Genomic DNA, 21,574 nt, shown 5'->3' with positions numbered 1-21,574 from the left:
GACCAGCCAGTAGACCAGTAGACCAGCCAGTAGACCAGTAGACCAGTAGATTAGTAAACCAGTAGACCAGCCATTAGACCAGTAGACCAGCCAGTAGACCATCCAGTAGACCAGCCAGTAGACCAGTAGACCAGCCAGTAGACCAGTAGATTAGTAAACCAGTAGACCAGCCAGTAGACCAGTAGACCAGCCAGTAGGCCAGTAGATCAGCCAGTAGACCAGTAGACCAGCCAGTAGACCAGTAGAATAGTAAACGAGTAGGCCAGCCAGTAGACCAGTAGATTAGTAAACTAGTAGACCAGCCAGTAGACCAGTAGACCAGCCAGTAGACCAATATATTAGTAAACCAGTAGACCAGCCAGTAGACCAGTAGATTAGTAAACCAGTAGACCAGCCAGTCATGGTGTGCGTGTATTTGTTACTTTGTATATTTGACATTTTGAGTAAAAGTACGTTGATTACTCATATCTGCTGTCCTGCGCCTGACTCTCTACACCAGCTACACATAGGACCCATTACATCATGTTGAAACCAACCGAAAAATGGTGACCCTAACCTAGAGACAGGCAGGGTCAGGGGGAACTTCCATAACAACGTCCTGTTAACTTCTTGACACTAGGGGGGCGCCATTTTGACTTTGTAAAAATTCGTTCCCAAATTAAACTGCCTCGTACTCAATTCTTGCTCGTACAATATGCATATTATTATTACTATTGGATAGAAAACACTCTCTAGTTTCTAAAACCGTTTGAATTATTTCTCTGAGTGAAACAGAACTCATTCTGCAGCACATTTCCTGTCAGGGAGTGAGATTTCAGAAATCGAGGTCCCTGTTCTGAGGTCAGTTTATAAGTCCCCATGTAAGCCATCGGGCTACATGCACTGCATACGCCTTCCTCTAGATGTCAGTAAGCGGGGAGAATTTGAATGGAGTGGATTGCGCAATCTGGGGCCCTATATAAGACCGTGGAACGGAAGTACCGTTCTTTTCAACGGGGCGCCTGGCGCATCAGGGACATCACAATGGCCTCCTGCAAAGCTTTCGTTTTAGCAGTTCTGTATCTCCGGTCATGTTTTTATTCGTTATAGTTGTTAAAGACATCATAAGGTAGTTCATTTAAACCGACTTATAGCAGTTTATATCAGTTTATTGCGATTTTCCTGGATTTCTTTGTGATGCGCTTTCACGAGTTGGACACCTCTCCAGTGGGTGGCTATCGTTAGCTGCTATTTCCACATGAGAAGAGGACATCTTTCAACCAAAAGACGATTGTTCTGGAGAAAGGACACCTTGCCCAAGATTCTGATGGAAGCTCGGCAAATAGTAAGCAATCTTTATGTTGTTAATTCGTATTTATGTTGACAAATGTCAAATAATAATTCCGCCATGAATTTCGGTGCGGTCTCGCTTTAGCGCACGCTGTATGCTGAAGTAACGTTAATTTTAAAAATGTAACACAGCGATTGCATTAAGAACTAATTTGTCTTTCATTTGCTGTCCAACTTGTATTTTTTAGTCAAGTTTATGAATAGTTTTCGATTAGAATAGGTGCCTCTCCAAGATGGCGCCGGACAGATTGCTTGAAGTTTTGGCCACTAATCACATTGTATAACCACGATTTGTGCCGCTAAATATGCACATTTTCGAACAAACTCTATATGCATTGTGTAATATGGTGTTATAGGACTGTCATCTGAAGAATTCTGAGAAGGTTAGTGAAAAAATTAATATATTTTGGTGGTTTATACGTTATTGCTATTTTTGGCTTGAATCAATGCTGTTGTGATGTTTGCTATTGTGGTAAGCTAATATAACGCTATATTGTGTTTTCGCTGTAAAACACTTAGAAAATCTGAAATATTGGCTGGATTCACAAGATCTGTGTCTTTCATTTGCTGTACGCTGTGTATTTTTAAGAAATGTTTTATGATGAGTAATTCGGTAATACACGATGGTCTTTGTAGTTATTCTAGTCGCTTTGGTGAGAGTTGTGATGGTGGCTGCAATGGTAAACTATGATTTATACCTGAAATATGCACATTTTTCTAACAAAACATATGCTATACAATAAATATGTTATCAGACTGTCATCTGATGAAGTTGTTTCTTGGTTAGTGGCTATTTATATCTTTATTTGGTCGAATTTGTGATAGCTACTGATGGAGTAAAAAAATGGTGGAGTAAAAAAGTGGTGTCTTTTGCTAACGTGGTTAGCTAATAGATTTACATATTGTGTCTTCCCTGTAAAACATTTTAAAAATCAGAAATGATGGCTGGATTCACAAGATGTGTATCTTTCATTTGGTGTCTTGGACTTGTGATTTCATGAACATTTTATTATATGATATCCCTGTGGCTTTAGGCTAGGCTATGCTAGTCAGCTTTTTTGATGGGGGGGATCCCGGATCCGGGTTTGTGAGGCGTTTAAACAATGACTCCAAACATTCCTATGCATTCCTAATGGCACCCTATTCCCTATATAGTGCACTTTTTTTGGTCAAAAAACCTTTGCACAATATAGAGAATAGGGTGTAATTTGTTGGTGATGTGGACACCAAGGAACCTGAAGCTCTCAACCTGCTCCACTACAGCCCCGTCGATGAGAATGGGGGTGTGCTCGGTCCTCCTTTTCCTGTAGTCCACAATCATCTCCTTTGTCTTGATCACGTTGAGGGAGAGGTTGTTGTCCTGGCACCACACGGCCAGGTCTCTGGCCTCCTCCCTATAGGCTGTCTCATCGTTGTTGGTGATCATCCCTACCACTGTTGTGTCGTTGGCAAACTTGATGATGGTGTTGGAGTCCTGCCTGGCCATGCAGTCATGGGTGAACAGGGAGTACAGAGGGGGACTGAGCATGCACCACTGAGGGGCCCCTGTGTTGAGGATCAGCGTGGCAGATGTGTTGTTTCCTACCCTTACCACCTGGGGATGGCCCGTCAGGAAGTCCAGGATCCAGTTGCAGAGGGAGGTGTTTAGTCCCAGGGCCCATAGCTTAGTGATGAGTTTAGAGGGTACTATGGTGTTGAACGCTGAGCTGTAGTCAATGAATAGCATTCTCACGTAGGTGTTCCTTGTGTCCAGGTGGGAAATGGCAGTGTTGAGTGCAATAGAGATTGCATCATCTGTGGATCTGTTGGGGCGGTATGCAAATTGGAGTGGGTCTAGGGTTTCTGGGATAATGGTGTTGATGTGAGCCATGACCAGCCTTTCAAAGCACTTCATGGCTACAGACGTGAGTGCTACGCGTCTCAAACAGCTTCACCAGGAATGCTTTTCCAACAGTCTTGAAGGAGTTCCCACATATGTTGAGCACTTGTTGGCTGCTTTTCCTTCACTCTGCGTTCCAACTCATCCCAAACCATCTCAATTGGGTTGAGGTCGGATGATTGTGGAGGCTAGGTCATCTGATGCAGCACTCCATCACTCTCCTTCTTGGTCAAATTAGCCTGGAGGTGTGTTGGGTCATTGTCTTGTTGAAAAACAAATGATAGGCCGACTAAGAGCAAACCAGATGGGATGGCGTATCGCTGCAGAATGCTGTGGTAGCCATGATAAGTGTGAATTCTAAATATATCACCTACAGTGTCACCAGCAAAGCACCCACACACCATCACACTTCCTCCTCCATGCTTCACTGTGGGAACCACACATGCGGAGATCATCCGTTCACCTACTCTGCGTCTCACAAAGACAAGGCGGTTGGAACCCAAAATCTCAAATTTGGACTCATAAGACCAACGGGCAGATTTCCACCAGTCTAATGTCCATTGCTTGTGTCTCTTGGCCCAAGCAAGTCTCTTCTTCTTATTGGTGTCCTTTAGTAGTGGTTTGTTTGCAGCAATTCGACCATGAAGGTCTGATTCACGCAGTCTCCTTTGAACAGTTGATGTTGAGATGTGTCTGTTACTTGAACTCTGTGAATGCGCAGATCAGCTGGCTGGTGTGTTTACAGACATATTCAATCGCTCCCTATCACATTCTGTTGTCCCCACATGCTTCAAGATGGCTACCATTGTTCCAGTACCCAAGAAGGCAAAGATAACTGAACTAAATGACTACCGCCCCGTAGCACTCACTTCTGTCATCATGATGTGATTTGAGAGGCTAGTCAAGGATCATATCACCGCCACCTTACCGGCCACCCACTTCAGTTTGCATACCGCCCCAACAGGTCCACAGATGACGCAATCGCCATCACACTGAATACTGCCCTATCCCTTCTGGACAAAAAGAATACATACAGTATATCACTTAAAACATTAATTCTTGCTGCCATCCTTAGTTCATGAATTACATTTCCCAGCTAATAAGAGAAATGTTGTTTACATTAGTAGAGAGAAAGTCTATCTTTCAGTAGCTAGCTGAAGGTAGCCTGAATATACAATCTATTCAATTTAGATTTTGTGTCACTGGCCTACACATAATACCCCATAATGTCAAAGCAGAATTATTTTTGTATAACTTTTTACAAATTCATAAAAAATGTAAAGCTGAAATGTCTTGAGTGAATAAGTATTCAACCCCTTTGTTATTCCAAGCCTAAATAAGTTCAGGACTAAAAATGTGCTTAACAAGTCACATAGTAACTTGCATGGACTCACTCTGTGTGCAATAATGGTGTTTAGCATGATTGATATTTGAATGACTACCCCATCTCTGTACCCCACACATACAATTATCTGTAAGGTTCCGCTGTTAAATTTCAAACACAGTTTCAACCACAAAGACCAGGGAGGTTTTCCAATGCCTCGCAAAGAAGGCCACCTATTGAGCATGGTGAAGTTATTAATTACACTTTGTATGGTCTATCAATACACCCAGTCACTACAAAGATACATGTGTCCTTCCTAACTCAGTTGCCAGAGAGTAAGGAAACCACTCAGAGATTTCACCATGAGGCCAATGGTGAATTTTCAAGCAGTTACAGAGTTTAATGGCTGTGAAAGAAGAAAATTGAGGATGGATCAACAACATTGTACTGTAGTTACTCCACAATATTAACCTCAATGACAAAGTTAAAAGGAGGAAGCATGCACAGAATACAAATATTACAAAACATGCATCCTGTTTGTAATATTTTTATCTTATTTAACCTTTACATAGTAAGACACGAAAGTAAAACTGCAAAAAATGTGGCAAAGAAATTCACTTTATGTCCTGAATACAAAGCATTATGTTTGGGGCAAATCCAACACAACACATCACTGAGTACCCCTCTTTATATTTGCAAGCATGGTGGTGGGTGCATCATGTTATGGGTATGCTTGTCATCGGCAAGGGAGTTTTTTTAGGACAAAAATAAACGGAATAGAGATAAGCACAGGCAAAATCCTTGAGGAAAACCTGGTTCAGTCTGCTTTCCAACATACACTGGGAGACAAATTCACCTTTCAGCAGGACAAAACCTAAAAGACAAGGCCAAATATACACTGGAGTTGCTTACCAAGATGGCATTGAATATTCAATGTGGCCTAGTTACAGTTTTGACTTAAGTCTGCTTGAAAATCTATGGCAAGACTTGGAAATGGCTTTCCATCAATGATCAACAACCAACCTGACAAAGCTTGAAGAATTAAAAAAATTATAATATGCAAATATAGTACAATCCAGGTGTGGAAAGCTCTTAGAAACTTACCCAGAAAGATTCACAGCTGTAATCAATGCCAAAGGTGATTCAAACATGTATTGACTTAGTGGGTGTAAATGCGTATGTGAATACTTTTTTTATATAGATTTGCAAACAATTGTTTTTACATATTTTGACTTTGTCATTATCGGCTATTGTGTGTATGTGGGTGGGAAAAACATCTATGTTATCTATTTTGAATTCAGGCTGTAACACAACAAAATGTGAAATAAGTCAAGGAGTATGAATACTTTCTGAAGGCACTGTATATAAAGTGAGAGTTATCTGATGATATCTACACCACATGGTTTCACCCAGACCCAGACAGACAGGCACAGAGCACGCAGGAGTCGAGAGGAGGAGGGAGACTGAAAGGAACTTACGACTGTCTTCTTGGTCCTGGCTCTGGTTCCTTCGGCTGAGCTACGAGGGGCCAAGGTCTTGTGTTGGTCCTGTCTGGGACATTCTCCTGTATCTGGTTCCCCTCGCTGCAGCAGTGTACTGTCCTCCTCGTTAAGAGATTGGTTTACTGCCGTCCCAGACACAGCTCCATACTGCAATAACAGCACAACAACAACCGTGAACACTGGATCCCTGTCTGTCTGTCTGTCTGTCTGTCTGTCTGTCTGTCTGTCTGTCTGTCTGTCTGTCTGTCTGTCTGTCTGTCTGTCTGTCTGTCTGTCTGTCTGTCTGTCTGTCTGTCTGTCTGTCTGTCTGTCGGTCGGTCGGTCGGTCGGTCGGTCGGTCGGTCGGTCGGCGGCAGGGAACGCAGTCTTCAGTTCCAGTTCTATTGGATAGACAGTAACAGATAGTGACAAGGCAGCCTGTATCATGTGTTAATCGTCCTTTGAAAGGACAAAGGACCTTGTCAACTCCCCCTAGTAAAGACGTCGTGTGATCTCCTCCACCAGCGGCTGGCTGTTAGTTAAAGCTGTCTCAGTGAATGTGTGTTATGGCTGTTGATTTGATGCCTGCAGGCATGTGCCCCTCTGCAAACCACTCTGTAACCATTCCTAACATGCTCAATCATACAAACAACCTCCTCTACCCACACAACAAGACCTCTGTGCTGATCACATACAGAACCATACAGGCTTCTTTCTGTCTGTTGTTGCCCTCTGTTAACTGACTGCTGGGGTATGTCATGATGCAAGCCTCCATGAGAGGAGTCTTATGTAGGACCAGAGCTACAAGGTCCCGGTAACAACATCTCTACACAATGGCTGTCTGTCTGTCTGCGCCCCGCCTGGCCCACCACCCTGGCCAGACTACTGCTAGACACACTACATACTATACCAGCTTTTCTAACAGTCAACTCCCTCCTCTCACATCATAAAATGGACGCCAGCAGCAGTCAGAGAAGCGAAATCAAATACAGCCTGACAATGGCCATAGTGTTCCAGAAAGACAGCTTCCACTGTATGACAACAAAATGTATGTATATCAAGATATATCACAGTTATCCTAAGGCTTATGACGGAACAGTCCTTCCCAGACCTACAAGCTTCTGAGGCATGCGTCCCAAATGGCACCCATAGGGCTTTGGTCAACAGTAGTGCACTATAAAGGGAATAGGGTGCCATTTGGGACTGATCCTGAGTCTAGTATTCTCTCTGTCTGGGTCAGGGGCTTAGCTAGGTGAATGTATGTGTAATGTACAGTACATTATATAGCAGCATGGACTTATAGTCCTGTTAGACACCTGTTGAATGACTATAACAATAATCCATCGGGATTTCCTCTTCACAAAGCTCAGTAAATTGATTATAGACAGCAGAGAGCATGAAAAAGCATGTGGCATCATGATAGGCTGCAGAAGAATGTATACATTTCCCATATGTACCACTGCTCAGTACATGGCTCGCATTTCAATTAACATGGTCATGTCACCTGCTGTCTGTCTGCGTGCGGTGCGGGGTGTGTGTGACTGACCTGTTGTCTGCGTGAGGTGCAGGGTGTGTGTGACTGACCTGTTGTCTGCGTAAGGTGCAGGGTGTGCGTGTGACTGACCTGTTGTCTGCGTAAGGTGCAGGGTGTGCGTGTGACTGACCTGTTGTCTGCGTAAGGTGCAGGGTGTGCGTGTGACTGACCTGTTGTCTGCGTGAGGTGCAGGGTGTGTGTGACTGACCTGTTGTCTGCGTGAGGTGCAGGGTGTGTGTGTGTGTGACTGACCTGTTGTCTGCGTGAGGTGCAGGGTGTGTGTGTGACTGACCTGTTGTCTGCGTGAGGTGCAGGGTGTGTGTGTGACTGACCTGTTGTCTGCGTGAGGTGCAGGGTGTGTGTGTGACTGACCTGTTGTCTGCGTGCGGTGCAGGGTGTGTGTGTGACTGACCTGTTGTCTGCGTGAGGTGCAGGGTGTGTGTGTGACTGACCTGTTGTCTGCGTAAGGTGCAGGGTGTGTGTGACTGACCTGTTGTCTGCGTGAGGTGCAGGGTGTGTGTGTGACTGACCTGTTGTCTGCGTAAGGTGCAGGGTGTGTGTGACTGACCTGTTGTCTGCGTGCGGTGCAGGGTGTGTGTGTGACTGACCTGTTGTCTGCGTGCGGTGCAGGGTGTGTGTGTGACTGACCTGTTGTCTGCGTAAGGTGCAGGGTGTGTGTGTGACTGACCTGTTGTCTGCGTGCGGTGCAGGGTGTGTGTGTAACTGACCTGTTGTCTGCGTGCGGTGCAGGGTGTGTGTGTGACTGACCTGTTGTCTGCGTGCGGTGCAGGGTGTGTGTGTGACTGACCTGTTGTCTGCGTGAGGTGCAGGGTGTGTGTGTGACTGACCTGTTGTCTGCGTGAGGTGCAGGGTGTGTGTGTGACTGACCTGTTGTCTGCGTGAGGTGCAGGGTGTGTGTGTGACTGACCTGTTGTCTGCGTGAGGTGCAGGGTGTGTGTGTGACTGACCTGTTGTCTGCGTGAGGTGCAGGGTGTGTGTGTGACTGACCTGTTGTCTGCGTGAGGTGCAGGGTGTGTGTGACTGACCTGTTGTCTGCGTGCGGTGCAGGGTGTGTGTGTGACTGACCTGTTGTCTGCGTGAGGTGCAGGGTGTGTGTGTGACTGACCTGTTGTCTGCGTGAGGTGCAGGGTGTGTGTGTGACTGACCTGTTGTCTGCGTGAGGTGCAGGGTGTGTGTGTGACTGACCTGTTGTCTGCGTGAGGTGCAGGGTGTGTGTGTGACTGACCTGTTGTCTGCGTGAGGTGCAGGGTGTGTGTGTGACTGACCTGTTGTCTGCGTGCGGTGCAGGGTGTGTGTGACTGACCTGTTGTCTGCGTGCGGTGCAGGGTGTGTGTGTGACTGACCTGTTGTCTGCGTAAGGTGCAGGGTGTGTGTGACTGACCTGTTGTCTGCGTGCTGTGCAGGGTGTGTGTGACTGACCTGTTGTCTGCGTGAGGTGCAGGGTGTGTGTGACTGACCTGTTGTCTGCGTGAGGTGCAGGGTGTGTGTGTGACTGACCTGTTGTCTGCGTAAGGTGCAGGGTGTGTGTGACTGACCTGTTGTCTGCGTGAGGTGCAGGGTGTGTGTGTGACTGACCTGTTGTCTGCGTAAGGTGCAGGGTGTGTGTGACTGACCTGTTGTCTGCGTGCGGTGCAGGGTGTGTGTGTGACTGACCTGTTGTCTGCGTAAGGTGCAGGGTGTGTGTGACTGACCTGTTGTCTGCGTAAGGTGCAGGGTGTGTGTGACTGACCTGTTGTCTGCGTGAGGTGCAGGGTGTGTGTGACTGACCTGTTGTCTGCGTGAGGTGCAGGGTGTGTGTGACTGACCTGTTGTCTGCGTGAGGTGCAGGGTGTGTGTGTGACTGACCTGTTGTCTGCGTAAGGTGCAGGGTGTGTGTGACTGACCTGTTGTCTGCGTGAGGTGCAGGGTGTGTGTGTGACTGACCTGTTGTCTGCGTAAGGTGCAGGGTGTGTGTGACTGACCTGTTGTCTGCGTGAGGTGCAGGGTGTGTGTGACTGACCTGTTGTCTGCGTAAGGTGCAGGGTGTGTGTGACTGACCTGTTGTCTGCGTAAGGTGCAGGGTGTGTGTGACTGACCTGTTGTCTGCGTGAGGTGCAGGGTGTGTGTGTGACTGACCTGTTGTCTGCGTAAGGTGCAGGGTGTGTGTGACTGACCTGTTGTCTGCGTAAGGTGCAGGGTGTATGTGTGACTGACCTGTTGTCTGCGTGCGGTGCAGGGTGTGTGTGTGACTGACCTGTTGTCTGCGTAAGGTGCAGGGTGTGTGTGTGACTGACCTGTTGTCTGCGTAAGGTGCAGGGTGTATGTGTGACTGACCTGTTGTCTGCGTGCGGTGCAGGGTGTGTGTGTGACTGACCTGTTGTCTGCGTAAGGTGCAGGGTGTGTGTGACTGACCTGTTGTCTGCGTGAGGTGCAGGGTGTGTGTGACTGACCTGTTGTCTGCGTGAGGTGCAGGGTGTGTGTGACTGACCTGTTGTCTGCGTGAGGTGCAGGGTGTATGTGTGACTGACCTGTTGTCTGCGTGAGGTGCAGGGTGTATGTGTGACTGACCTGTTGTCTGCGTGAGGTGCAGGGTGTATGTGTGACTGACCTGTTGTCTGCGTGCGGTGCAGGGTGTGTGTGTGACTGACCTGTTGTCTGCGTAAGGTGCAGGGTGTATGTGTGACTGACCTGTTGTCTGCGTGAGGTGCAGGGTGTGTGTGCGACTGACCTGTTGTCTGCGTGAGGTGCAGGGTGTGTGTGACTGACCTGTTGTCTGCGTAAGGTGCAGGGTGTATGTGTGACTGACCTGTTGTCTGCGTGAGGTGCAGGGTGTGCGTGTGACTGACCTGTTGTCTGCGTGAGGTGCAGGGTGTGTGTGACTGACCTGTTGTCTGCGTGAGGTGCAGGGTGTATGTGTGACTGACCTGTTGTCTGCGTGAGGTGCAGGGTGTGTGTGCGACTGACCTGTTGTCTGCGTGAGGTGCAGGGTGTGTGTGACTGACCTGTTGTCTGCGTGAGGTGCAGGGTGTGTGTGTGACTGACCTGTTGTCTGCGTGCGGTGCAGGGTTTGTGTGTGACTGACCTGTTGTCTGCGTGAGGTGCAGGGTGTGTGTGTGACTGACCTGTTGTCTGCGTGAGGTGCAGGGTGTATGTGTGACTGACCTGTTGTCTGCGTGAGGTGCAGGGTGTGTGTGTGACTGACCTGTTGTCTGCGTGAGGTGCAGGGTGTGTGTGTGACTGACCTGTTGTCTGCGTGAGGTGCAGGGTGTGTGTGTGACTGACCTGTTGTCTGCGTGAGGTGCAGGGTGTATGTGTGACTGACCTGTTGTCTGCGTGAGGTGCAGGGTGTGTGTGTGACTGACCTGTTGTCTGCGTGAGGTGCAGGGTGTATGTGTGACTGACCTGTTGTCTGCGTGAGGTGCAGGGTGTGTGTGACTGACCTGTCTGTCTGCGTGCGGTGCAGGGTGTGTGTGACTGACCTGTTGTCTGCGTGCGGTGCAGGGTGTGTGTGACTGACCTGTTGTCTGCGTGAGGTGCGGGGTGTGTGTGTGACTGACCTGTTGTCTGCGTGAGGTGCAGGGTGTGTGTGTGACTGACCTGTTGTCTGCGTGAGGTGCAGGGTGTATGTGTGACTGACCTGTTGTCTGCGTGAGGTGCAGGGTGTATGTGTGACTGACCTGTTGTCTGCGTGAGGTGCAGGGTGTGTGTGTGACTGACCTGTTGTCTGCGTGAGGTGCAGGGTGTGTGTGTGACTGACCTGTTGTCTGCGTGAGGTGCAGGGTGTATGTGTGACTGACCTGTTGTCTGCGTGAGGTGCAGGGTGTGTGTGTGACTGACCTGTTGTCTGCGTGAGGTGCAGGGTGTATGTGTGACTGACCTGTTGTCTGCGTGAGGTGCAGGGTGTATGTGTGACTGACCTGTTGTCTGCGTGAGGTGCAGGGTGTGTGTGTGACTGACCTGTTGTCTGCGTGAGGTGCAGGGTGTGTGTGTGACTGACCTGTTGTCTGCGTGAGGTGCAGGGTGTATGTGTGACTGACCTGTTGTCTGCGTGAGGTGCAGGGTGTATGTGTGACTGACCTGTTGTCTGCGTGAGGTGCAGGGTGTATGTGTGACTGACCTGTTGTCTGCGTGAGGTGCAGGGTGTGTGTGTGACTGACCTGTTGTCTGCGTGAGGTGCAGGGTGTGTGTGTGACTGACCTGTTGTCTGCGTGAGGTGCAGGGTGTATGTGTGACTGACCTGTTGTCTGCGTGAGGTGCAGGGTGTGTGTGTGACTGACCTGTTGTCTGCGTAAGGTGCAGGGTGTGTGTGCGACTGACCTGTTGTCTGCGTGAGGTGCAGGGTGTGTGTGCGACTGACCTGTTGTCTGCGTGAGGTGCAGGGTGTGTGTGAGACTGACCTGTTGTCTGCGTGAGGTGCAGGGTGTGTGTGTGACTGACCTGTTGTCTGTGTGAGGTGCAGGGTGTATGTGTGACTGACCTGTTGTCTGCGTGTGGTGCAGGGTGTGCGTGTGACTGACCTGTTGTCTGCGTGCGGTGCAGGATGTGCATGTGACTGACCTGTTGTCTGCGTGAGGTGCGGGGTGTATGTGTGACTGACCTGTTGTCTGCGTGTGGTGCAGGGGGTGTGTGTGACTGACCTGTTGTATGCATGAGGTGCAGGGTGTGTGTGTAACTGACCTGTTGTCTGCGTGCAGTGCAGGGTGTGTCCGAGGGGGAGGATGATGCACTCAGAGCCTCCTCTATGTCCAGGTTGAGCTGGTCCAGTTTCCTCATCAGCTGGCTCATAGACTCACACCACGGGGTCTGAGGCTGGACCAGGGGACACTCCTGGGGGAAGAGAAAGGCAGTGGGAAGAGTGTGTGATTAGACAACACTGGAGAAACCTATAGAGCCTGCAGAAACAGACAATTGTGACACCATGTACTAAACTGGAGCATGCAGTTATCAGAAACAAAGGTAAATGAGTGAGGACCACAACAATCACTACTCCGTAGTTGGACAGGAAATAAAGAAGATCATTCAGAGAGCTACCATTGAATTCTCTGGATAATTACATTGAAACAGTTCAGACAGTTGGAGAAGGTTATGAGCACCAGGTGACAACTAAAAACTCTAAATACATTTAAGAGATCATTAGAGGAGCAATAAAATACTTTTATAAATGTCAGAGTGAAAGTTAACAGCAGTAAACAGTACAGACCACCATAGAGGGAAATGTGATAGCTTCGCCACCTAGTTCTCAGCAGCCATCACGCAGTAACACAGACCTTAACCTCCAGTCCAGATCCTCTAACACAGCTCATGTTTGTCTCTGGATGTGTGGCAAAGGGCACCCTGGTCCCTTTATAGTGCACTACTTTTGACCAGGGCCCATATGCACTATATAGAGAATAGGGTGTCATTTGGGACGCATCCAGAGACAAACATGAGCTGTGTTAGAGGATCTGGAGGTTACGATCTCTCTCTCTCTTTGAGACCCTTGTTGCGCAACGATGTGACTCAGAAGACAAGCAGCCGACACAAAGCCATTCATTCATTTCCTGGAATTAAACTGTGGAACTGTCGTCTGTGTTCTGAGTGTGTCTGTCTGTCTGTTGGAGCCCCTGGCTCCTGGAAGCCCCTGGCCCCTGGCTCTGTGTTCTGTCTGTTAGGGCCCCCAGGAGCCCCTGTGCCCCCAGTTCTTTCTCCATGCTGCATTAAAACCCCTTTCCTCCTAACAATCATCCTATTGAGGGGTGTGTTCTCTAGCGGAGCTACCGTAGTGCTGGTGTCTGAGCCACAGGCTCCTTGGGTGGAGATGGGTGTGACCCTCCCATTGGCCTCCTGTTCTTCCTGCTTCAATGTAAAGGCAGAGTCACACTCACAACATACAGTATATAGGAACGACTTTCCCTCTCAATTAAAATCTTGATCCTTTTTTATTCTAGTTCAAGTTAAAGCCATGATGTTTTGGCCGTCAATGGCCTTCATCAGAATGAAAACAAAATGGGAATGGACAAGAAAATATAGGAAATACAATTGGTGGGAAACAACAATCAATGTAGAGACAGGGAACTAGAGGTGTTAATGCCTCTAGAGAGTTCTTACAACATAAAGATGTTACTAGTAGGGTGCTAGTGATCAGAGCAGAAGTCAGTCCACCTAAGGTCAGCTGGTTGACCTCTGAAAACTCTGGAAACTCCTCAATCTGTCAGTCTGTCTCTCTGTGCTATATCTGGAGCACACTACAACACACTGTCTCCCACTGTCTCTCTTCTCTCTGACAGCCACACACAGTGCTGCCTGCCTGCCTCGGAATGCGAACACTTTTCCTCAGAAGGAGTGGAATTCCAGAGGCTTGAAGCTGAGAGAGACACTACCCATGATTCCTTTCTCCTCCATTCTCTGGCCCCATCAATAGTGAGAAACACTGATACCATGGCAATGCTGCCGGTATGAGTAGTGTTATCTTCAGGAAGATAGCTAAATGTGAGAGGGACGATAACTTCATCAGGGCAAATTGGCCACATTGTAAACCCCAAGGCTGGGTCTTTGACATGGTAATGAGGAGTTAAGTGCGTGAGCTCTGGGCACCGTGCCTGGACCGTACCCCCCACTGAGAGAGGTACAGATCACCAGTCAGGGAGAGGACTGGGGATGACTGGGTTAGAGTTTGAGCAGGGTGGCATGCGAAAGGGCACAACGGTTAGGCTAATGGGTTACTCCACTGAAAAAGAGTTAAAACCCATTCTCTCCTAACTTAAAACCCAGTCTCTCCTAACTTTCTAGGAGTTACCCGCTATGTTCCCAGGTCTATCGCCTGGGGAGAACAGTCACACCAGTTGAATCCTTTCACTTATAAACTATAGAAAGATAAACAACATCACAGAAACATGTCTTTTTACAGTATACACAAACATACCATAACCAACGGATTGATGCACAGAGAGAAAGTGGGAGAGAGAGAGAGAGAGACGTGTGCATAGGCCTTGCAGGATTACTATGTAGCAATGGTGCCCTCAGATGGCTAGTATGAAAAGCTGCAGTTAAAATGGACTGTCTGAAGAACAAACATGAGTGCTGCCTGTCAGATATCCTGGTCGCCTCCCAAATGGCACCCTGTTTCATATCTAGTGTACAACTTTTGACAAGGTCACAGTTTAAACCAATTCCAGGTATTTAAAGCATTCCTCCTCCCTTTCCCCAAACAACCTTTATGCTCACAAACAGCCCATTCCCAGTGTTGTGTCAAACAGCCTGTAAAGCCTGCCAGGGCTATCAGCAGAGACAGTGGGAGTGTTCCCTACCTAACCTCTCCCCTCTGTTTTACTGTATGTTCTTATCTCCAGGTTCAGGGTTGCTATTATATGTTGTTATCTACAGAGGGTTTAGCTGAGGAATGACAGCTATGCACTGTCAGAGATCTGGTGTCTCTGACACTTGTTAAGTTAAACCATAGATTTTTGATGTAAACATGATTCATAAACATCCAGAAGAGACTTTTAGACGTCAGTAAACCTTGGAAGATGGGGTAACTCATAGTCTGGTAACTACCATTAAACCTGGAGGGATGGAGTCACAGCCTGGTAACTAGTCAACCTGGAGGGATGGACTCACAGCCTGGTAACTACTATTAAACCTGAAGGGATGGGCTCACAGCATGGTAACTAGTATACCTGGAGGGATGGACTCACAGCCTGGTAACTAGTAAACCTGGAGGGATGGACTCACAGCCTGGTAACTAGTCAACCTGGAGTGAAGGGCTCACAGCCTGGTAACTAGTCAACCTGGAGCGATAGACTCACAGCCTGGTAACTACCATTAAACCTGGAGGGATGGACTCACAGCCTGGTAACTACAAGTAAACCTGGAGGGATGGGCTCACAGCCTGGTAACTACAAGTAAACCTGGAGAGATGGGGTCACAGCCTGGTTTTTACCAGTAAACCTGGAGGGATGGGGTCACAGCCTGGTTTTTACCAGTAAACCTGGAGGGATGGGGTCACAGCCTGGTTTTTACCAGTAAACATGGAGGGATGGACTCACAGCCTGGTAACTAGTAAACTTGGAGGGATGGACTCACAGCCTGGTAACTAGTAAACCTGGAGGGATGGGCTCACAGCCTGGTAACTAGTAAACTTGGAGGGATGGACTCACAGCCTGGTAACTAGTAAACCTGGAGGGATGGACTCACAGCCTGGTAACTAGTAAACCTGGAGGGATAGACTCACAGCCTGGTAACTAGTAAACTTGGAGGGATGGACTCACAGCCTGGTAACTAGTAAACCTGGAGGGATGGACTCACAGCCTGGTAACTAGTACACCTGGAGGGATGGGCTCACAGCCTGGTAACTAGTAAACCTGGAGGGATGGTCTCACAGCATGGTAACTACTAAACCTGGAGGGATGGACTCACAGCCTGGTAACTAGTCAACCTGGAGGGATGGGCTAACAGCCTGGTAACTAGTAAACCAGAAGGGATAAGGTCACAGCCTGGTAACTAGTAAACCTGGAGGGATGGACTCACAGCCTGGTAACTACCATTAAACCTGGAGGGATGGGCTCACAGCATGGTAACTAGTATACCTGGAGGGATGGACTCACAGCCTGGTAACTAGTAAACCTGGAGGGATGGACTCACAACCTGGTAACTACCATTAAACCTGGAGGGATGGGCTCACAGCCTGGTAACTAGTAAACTTGGAGGGATGGACTCACAGCCTGGTAACTAGTAAACCTGGAGGGATGGACTCACAACCTGGTAACTAGTAAACCTGGAGGGATGGACTCACAGCCTGGTAACTAGTAAACCTGGAGGGATGGACTCACAACCTGGTAACTAGTCAACCTGGAGGGATGGGCTCACAGCCTGGTAACTAGTAAACTTGGAGGGATGGACTCACAGCCTGGTAACTAGTAAACCTGGAGGGATGGACTCACAACCTGGTAACTAGTCAACCTGGAGGGATGGGCTCACAGCCTGGTAACTAGTCAACCTGGAGGGATGGGCTCACAGCCTGGTAACTACCATTTAACCTGGAGGGATGGACTCACAGCCTGGTAACTAGTAAACCTGGAGGGATGGGCTCACAGCCTGGTAACTAGTAAACCTGGAGGGATGGACTCACAGCCTGGTAACTAGTCAACCTGGAGGGATGGGCTAACAGCCTGGTAACTAGTAAACCAGGAGGGATAAGGTCACAGCCTGGTAACTAGTAAACCTGGAGGGATAGGGTCACAGCCTGGTAACTACCAGTAAAACCTGGAGGGATGGGGTCACAGCCTGGTAACTAGTAAACCTGGAGGGATAGAGTCACAGCCTGGTAACTAGTAAACCTGGAGGGATAGGGTCACAGCCTGGTAAATACCAGTAAAACCTGGAGGGATGGGGTCACAGCCTGGTAACTAGTAAACCTGGAGGGATAGAGTCACAGCCTGGTAATTAGTAAACCTGGAGGGATAGAGTCACAGCCTGGTAACTAGTAAACCTGGAGGGATAGAATCACAGCCTGGTAACTAGTAAACCTGGAGGGATAGAGTCACAGCCTGGTAACTAGTAAACCTGGAGGGATAGAGTCACAGCCTGGTTACTAGTAAACCTGGAGGGATAGAGTCACAGCCTGGTAACTAGTAAACCTGGAGGGATAGAGTCACAGCCTGGTAACTAGTAAACCTGGAGGGATAGAGTCACAGCCTGGTAACTAGTAAACCTGGAGGGATAGAGTCACAGCCTGGTAACTAGTAAACCTGGAGGGATAGAGTCACAGCCTGGTAACTAGTAAACCTGGAGGGATAGACTCACAGCCTGGTAACTAGTAAACCTGGAGGGATAGACTCACAGCCTGGTAACTAGTAAACCTGGAGGGATAGACTCACAGCCTGGTAACTAGTAAACCTGGAGGGATAGAGTCACAGCCTGGTAACTAGTAAACCTGGAGGGATAGAGTCACAGCCTGGTAACTAGTAAACCTGGAGGGATAGAGTCACAGCCTGGTAACTAGTAAACCTGGAGGGATAGACTCACAGCCTGGTAACTAGTAAACCTGGAGGGATAGAGTCACAGCCTGGTAACTACCAAGGTCAGGGGGACGGCTGGAAGAAAACACAACAGAGCTGCTGCAGTATAGCACCCTATTCCCTATAATGCACTACTTTTGACTAGAGCAGAGGGGTGCACTATAGTCATTGAAGAGGAGAATGAAGCTGTTGGTAATAGGAGACTAAGTTCACTGCTACTGTAATATACCCAACGATGCCTGCATAGGAGCTCTGTCAAAACAGGAGGGAAAGCAAAACTGTTTAAGGATGCATGTATGCATTTATGTATGCATTCCTGCAAGACCTGCTGGGTTTTGTGTTTTAAAATGCTGGGGAAAATACTAGATCAATGTACTCCTACACACTCATTCCAGCAGAGTAATATCTCAGAATGTAATAACAACAAACAGTGGGGAACAGACTATTGAAGGTGTTTGTATAGCAAAGCACTGTGTTTGTACTGAGCCTTAGTGGAATTAAATAATATAATACTTTTTTGTATCAAGCATCTCAGAGTATGAGTGGTGATCTAGGATCAGGTCCCCTCTGTCAATGTAATCTTATTCATTATCATCTAGGATCAGGTCCCCTCTGTTCATGTAATCTTATTCATTATCATCTAGGATCAGGTCCCCTCTGTTCATGTAATCTTATTCATTATCATCTAGGATCAGGTCCCCTCTGTTCATGTAATCTTATTCATTATCATCTAGGATCAGGTCCCCTCTGTTCATGTAATCTTATTCATTATCATCTAGGATCAGGTCCCCGCTGTTCATGTAATCTTATTCATTATCATCTATCTATAAGGCAGAACTAGATCAACACTACTACTCTGAGGCCCTTGATACATATGGCCCCTGGCAAAGAGGCAGGAAATACACGGCCTGGGGGAGAAACAGTCACATTTCCTCATTGAGAGAACAGGCTGGATTATATTAACATACGATGGATTCATATACATTAATATACTGTATCTAATGGTGTTGAACTACAGTTAGTACACAGTGCCCAACTCTGACATAAACGTTCAAACACATCTCTACTGAACCAGCTGACCTTAGGTGGACATGAATATTACATCAATATGTGAGGAATACAGGTGGGACTTAACAGTTGTGTCTCTAAAATGCGTCTGTAATGACAATAAACAGTGGCCTACCTCTGTGATGCTGGTCTCAGTCTCTGCCTCGCAGCCGCTGTGGTTATGGTTTTTGGAGGAGGAGGAGAGGTGGGAGCTGTTTGTAGTGTTGGTTGTAGAGCTGACTGGTGCCTCAGCCTGGGGACTCATAGATCCTCTCTCCTTAACTACGTTGTCTCTGTTGCTGCTCCTTCTCCTCCGACTGACCAGGAACTCCCTGCTCTGAAGCAGCTCTGGGAATGTGTCCTCATCATCCCCATCTTCATCATCATCACCTTCATCATCCTTCTCTGAGGAAGACTCCCTGCAGTCAGAGCTGTTGTTGATGAAGACGATGTGGTCGGTGCTAGAGTGACAGGTGGAGTCTGAGAAGGTGATGGAGCTAGGTTTGTGTTTGATAATGCAGGGGTGATCGCAGAGGCCTAGCTCTGCCAAGTGGACCTCAGAGAGGGCCAGGGTGAGGGAGGGAGGTCTGAAGGGATCCATGTTGTTGTCTACACTGACCACTAGAGAAGGGACGGAGCTAAAAGCCTCTGATTGGACCACAGAGATAGTGACGTGGCTGACCTCTGTCTCTGATTGGACCAGAAGGGTAGGGATATGTCCATTCTCTGTTGGGACTAGAGGGACGGGGACATGGTTGTCTTCTGTGTGTTCCAGATCAGTAGGGACTTGTCCGTTCTCCACAGGCCCCTCTGAGTAGTCCTCAGGGTGGCTGTTTGTCTCTGTCCACCTGGGTGACTCCTCCTCTAGCTCCCTGTCTGTCTCTGTCTGCCTGGGTGAGGTATGGCCCAGCTCCATGTTGGTCTCTGTCTGCCTGGGTGAGGTATGGCCCAGCTCCATGTTGGTCTCTGTCTGCCTGGGTGAGGTATGTCCCAGCTCCATGTCCTCTAGCTGACCAGAGAGGTTAGCATCCAGGGTATGTCCTGATTCTACACGTCTGTTACTGTCCTCAACTTCCAGGTTTCCCTCTATCCTAGGAGCAAGAACATCCACATCTCCCTCTATCCTAGGAAAAGGAACATTGGAGGCTAGGCAGTGGTCCTCAGCTGCTCCTGGAGAAGTGCTGTGTAAATCCAATCCATTGTTATTGGCATCATCAGGCGATGGTGATGTGACACTGCCTGGCTCACCGAGGAGACCCGCGGGACAGACGATCTGGAGAGGGTCTAGAGGGTCAGGAGGGGAGACATCAGAACCAGACTCTGCTGGCCCTCCTGGACCTCCAGTACTAACAGCTTGATCTCCCTCTATCCCAGGAGCTCCAGTACTGTTATATTCACTACCAGCCTCCCTGTCCTGCTGGGGTGTGTCCTGGTTGTCTAGTTCCAGTTTTGACAGCTCCAGGCTTAGAGGTCCTGGCAGACAGACATCCTCACTGCTCTCTGTGGAGCTGTCGTCATCATGAGAAGACTCTGGAGCACAGTCTGAGGAGGACTGGTGTGTGTGTGTCTGTGGTTGTGTCTGTTGCTGTACCTGTGCCTGTGCCGTTGGCTGTGTCTGTGGTGAGAAGGTCCTGCCTGGTGATGCTGACATAGCCAGAGACTGTCGCTCCTCCAGAGTAAACATCAGAGCTGTGTCCATGTTGTTTCTACAGTCTGTTACAGTGTGTTACTAGGGAACAGGTAGTCTGGTGGTGTGGCTGGTGGTCAGGTAGATCCAGAGGGACTGCTGTCTGATGAAAGAGCTATATGGATTTGCCATGTTCCTCTCAGACATCCTCATCACCTGGATTAGCAACACCAACCTTCACACAGATCAAACAGCAGATCACTTGAAACAAATAGAGAAGATGTAGCATTAAAAACAGACAAGATACATCATTAAAAACAGACAAGATACATCATTAAAAACAGACAAGACACAGCATTAAAAACAGACAAGATACATCATTAAAAACTAACAAGATACATCATTAAAAACTAACAAGATACATCATTAAAAACAGACAAGATACATAATTAAAAACAGACAAAATACATAATTAAAAACAGACAAGATACAGCATTAAAAACTAACAAGATACATCATTAAAAACTAACAAGATACATCATTAAAAACTAACAAGATACATCATTAAAAACTAACAAGATACATCATTAAAAACAGACACGATACATCATTAAAAACAGACAAGATACATCATTAAAAACAGACAAGATACATAATTAAAAACTAACAAGATACATAATTAAAAACTAACAAGATACATAATTAAAAACTAACAAGATACATCATTAAAAACTAACAAGATACATCATTAAAAACTAACAAGATACATCATTAAAAACAGACAAGATACAGCAAAACAAAGATAGAAGATAACGTTACAACATTAAACAAACAGAGAATATACAGCAATATAGAAGATACAGCATTGGAGAGGATACAAATAAGGTACTGCATTAGAGAAGATACAGAGAAGACATTGCATTAGAGAAGACACTGCATTAGAAAAGACATTACATTAGAGAATATACTTAGAAGATACTGCATTAGAGAAGACACTGCATTAGAGAAGATACTTAGAAGATACTGCATTAGAGAAGACACTGCACTAGAGAATATACAAAGAAGATAATGCATTAGAGAAGATACAGATAAGATAATACATTAGAGAAGATACTGCATTAAAACAAACGGACAATGAAAAACATTAGTTCCAAGTCATAAACACCTCACAGCGACATTTCTCAAAGACTGCCTGCTGTCCCTGGGTTCAGATCCATCACACACATCCATCTCAACTAAAAGAATAGTAATAACTTTACCTTTTAAGCACAGATTTACCAAGCTAATATTTGTAAGTGTGTTTCGTCTCTCCCCTTCTGACTCTCCTACTAGCAGTGAACTAACTACAGCAGGGTGAA

General features: G+C 47.4%; 1 protein-coding gene across 2 annotated transcripts in view; it reads right to left on the bottom strand.

The window, feature by feature from the left end:
* Positions 1-20,433, bottom strand: part of LOC120028319 (stAR-related lipid transfer protein 13-like) — a 127,682-nt gene extending 107,249 nt beyond the window's left edge. Inside the window, exons 1-3 of one of the 2 annotated variants that reach the window (XM_038973524.1) lie at positions 18,726-20,433; positions 12,225-12,374; positions 6,011-6,181 (exon numbers count right to left, since the gene is read on the bottom strand). In XM_038973524.1, the coding sequence (XP_038829452.1) occupies positions 6,011-6,181; positions 12,225-12,374; positions 18,726-20,288 (1,884 nt within the window). In that variant the 5' untranslated portion in view covers positions 20,289-20,433. Of the gene's footprint in view, positions 1-6,010; positions 6,182-12,224; positions 12,375-12,747; positions 12,832-18,725 lie in introns of those variants that run through there. The other variant, XM_038973525.1, reaches the window with a different exon arrangement.
* Between the last annotated feature and the right edge of the window lie 1,141 nt (positions 20,434-21,574).

The sequence above is a fragment of the Salvelinus namaycush genome, chromosome 34, assembly GCF_016432855.1.
Source record: "Salvelinus namaycush isolate Seneca chromosome 34, SaNama_1.0, whole genome shotgun sequence".
Classification (NCBI taxonomy): Eukaryota; Metazoa; Chordata; class Actinopteri; order Salmoniformes; family Salmonidae; genus Salvelinus; species Salvelinus namaycush.
Note: the sequence above shows the minus strand (reverse complement) of the source record. Positions and strands in the feature narration are given on the sequence as shown.